This window comes from Hordeum vulgare, chromosome 7H (assembly GCF_904849725.1).
Source record: "Hordeum vulgare subsp. vulgare chromosome 7H, MorexV3_pseudomolecules_assembly, whole genome shotgun sequence".
Taxonomy (NCBI): Eukaryota; Viridiplantae; Streptophyta; class Magnoliopsida; order Poales; family Poaceae; genus Hordeum; species Hordeum vulgare.
In genome coordinates, this window is record NC_058524.1 from 46,518,945 (window position 1) to 46,520,450 (window position 1,506).

The 1,506-nt window shown below is 41.9% G+C and overlaps 1 protein-coding gene across 1 annotated transcript; it reads right to left on the reverse strand.

Moving 5' to 3' along the window:
• Positions 1 to 239: 239 nt before the first annotated feature.
• Positions 240 to 953, reverse strand: LOC123413202. Its single transcript, XM_045106148.1, has 2 exons — positions 862 to 953; positions 240 to 725 (listed from the first exon to the last, which is right to left on the reverse strand). The coding sequence occupies exons 1-2, from the start codon at positions 920 to 922 to the stop codon at positions 406 to 408; spliced, it is 381 nt and encodes a 126-aa protein (XP_044962083.1). The 5' UTR covers positions 923 to 953; the 3' UTR covers positions 240 to 405.
• Positions 954 to 1,506: the final 553 nt, after the last annotated feature.

The window sequence follows — 1,506 nt, forward strand, 5'->3', positions numbered from 1 at the left end:
GTACCCGAAAAAAAGAACACGACTTATAGCTTGCCACACGGTAAAACGGGATTTTCCTGTAGTGCTGGGAGGGTGAAAAATCAGTGCGGGTAGGGTGATGAGAAGTGAGGCTAAATGAAACCAATGAAAACATATTAAACCGTTGAGTAGAGCTTCATGGTGCAGCAATGCAGGCAAGAAAAGGGCCCATCACGAGGCTTTCAATTAGCTAAGCAACATTGAGACTGGCCCCTGGACAGCAAGTCATTTTTGTCTGTTTGACGGTAATCCAAAGGTATAGAAACAAAGTGACTGATGCATACATTTTTTTTGAGGCACCTCAGGAATAGATGCTCACATCCTTTTGTCACTAAGCAGGGGAAACATATTTGTGATATGGTCATCATGTCATTTATTCGTGTTATCTTAACATATGATGGTGGAGGAGATGGGCTCGAAGCTGAACTTGGTACTCGTGTACCGGTAGTTGAAGAAAATCGTCTGTTTAGGCCTAACCGGTGCGCCGCTGTAGAGGGAGCAGAGCTTGCCGTCGCCGTCCGGCTTGATGGCGGCGGCCGGGTAGACCTCGACGGAAGAGTTGAACCCTGGACACGCCAGTTTCACGTTCTTCTGCGTGCAGCCGCAGTTGTTCACCAGGTTCACATAGTACACTGGCGTTCCTGCCGGATCGGGCCAGCTCTCTGTCTGGACAACAATATCTGAAGTTCTGCATGTTGCTGCAGTGCCTGATTAAAAACATGATGAAAAAGAAATTAAAATGGTTCTTTGTGCCTATAGGGACCTGGAGACAATCTGATTCTAAATGGGCCACAATTGCTTGCTAGTTCTTGGTGACCTATTTTGGTATGTCGAACACCATACCTCTGTTGCTGATGCCCAATAACAAGCAGGCAACAAGGAGGAGTGCTGGCTTGATCTCCATGCTAGTGTCTAGTAGTTTGCCTGGATGTGTTCAGCTTCTTTTGATTTACCTCGCTAATGGCAAATGGCGGGCTATTTATAGGCGAACAGGCCAGAGGAAGTTAATGTGCCATCGGGATTTCTATTCTTTGTTTTAGGCAAGCATTCAATTCACGATTCAAGTGCAGATTTGATTGATATAAGGAACAAATGGTACTATTAAGATCATATCAACAAATATAGTACCCCTCCGTCCCAAATTTTTATCTTAGATTTGTTTAAATATGAATATATCTGTAGGAGTAATATATTATCCATCATTTTCTTAATATCAACCATATAACTTTTACTATTGAACAAGTAGGTAATAGCAGTGAGTTGCTACCGGGTACAAATAGTTTACCACGTTAACTCATGATTTACGTGCCTATAATAACGTGATTGTGCAAAAACAAATAGTATTATACTCCCTCTATCCCGTAATATAAGACGTTTTTGACAGTAGCGTGACGTCAAAAAATGTCTTACTTGACGAAGGTAATATTTAATAACCTTATATTTTGTGGGCATGGATTATTTGATAACTAACTGTTTGGTAAGTATTTA

Excerpts from the sequence above, each read along its gene's own strand:
- LOC123413202 (XM_045106148.1), bottom strand. The coding sequence starts at position 922 with ATGGAGATCAAGCCAGCACTCCTCCTTGTTGCCTGCTTGTTATTGGGC. Across the intron at positions 726-861 it reads ATTGGGCATCAGCAACAGAG|GCACTGCAGCAACATGCAGA; the intron begins GTATGGTGTTCG and ends GTTTTTAATCAG.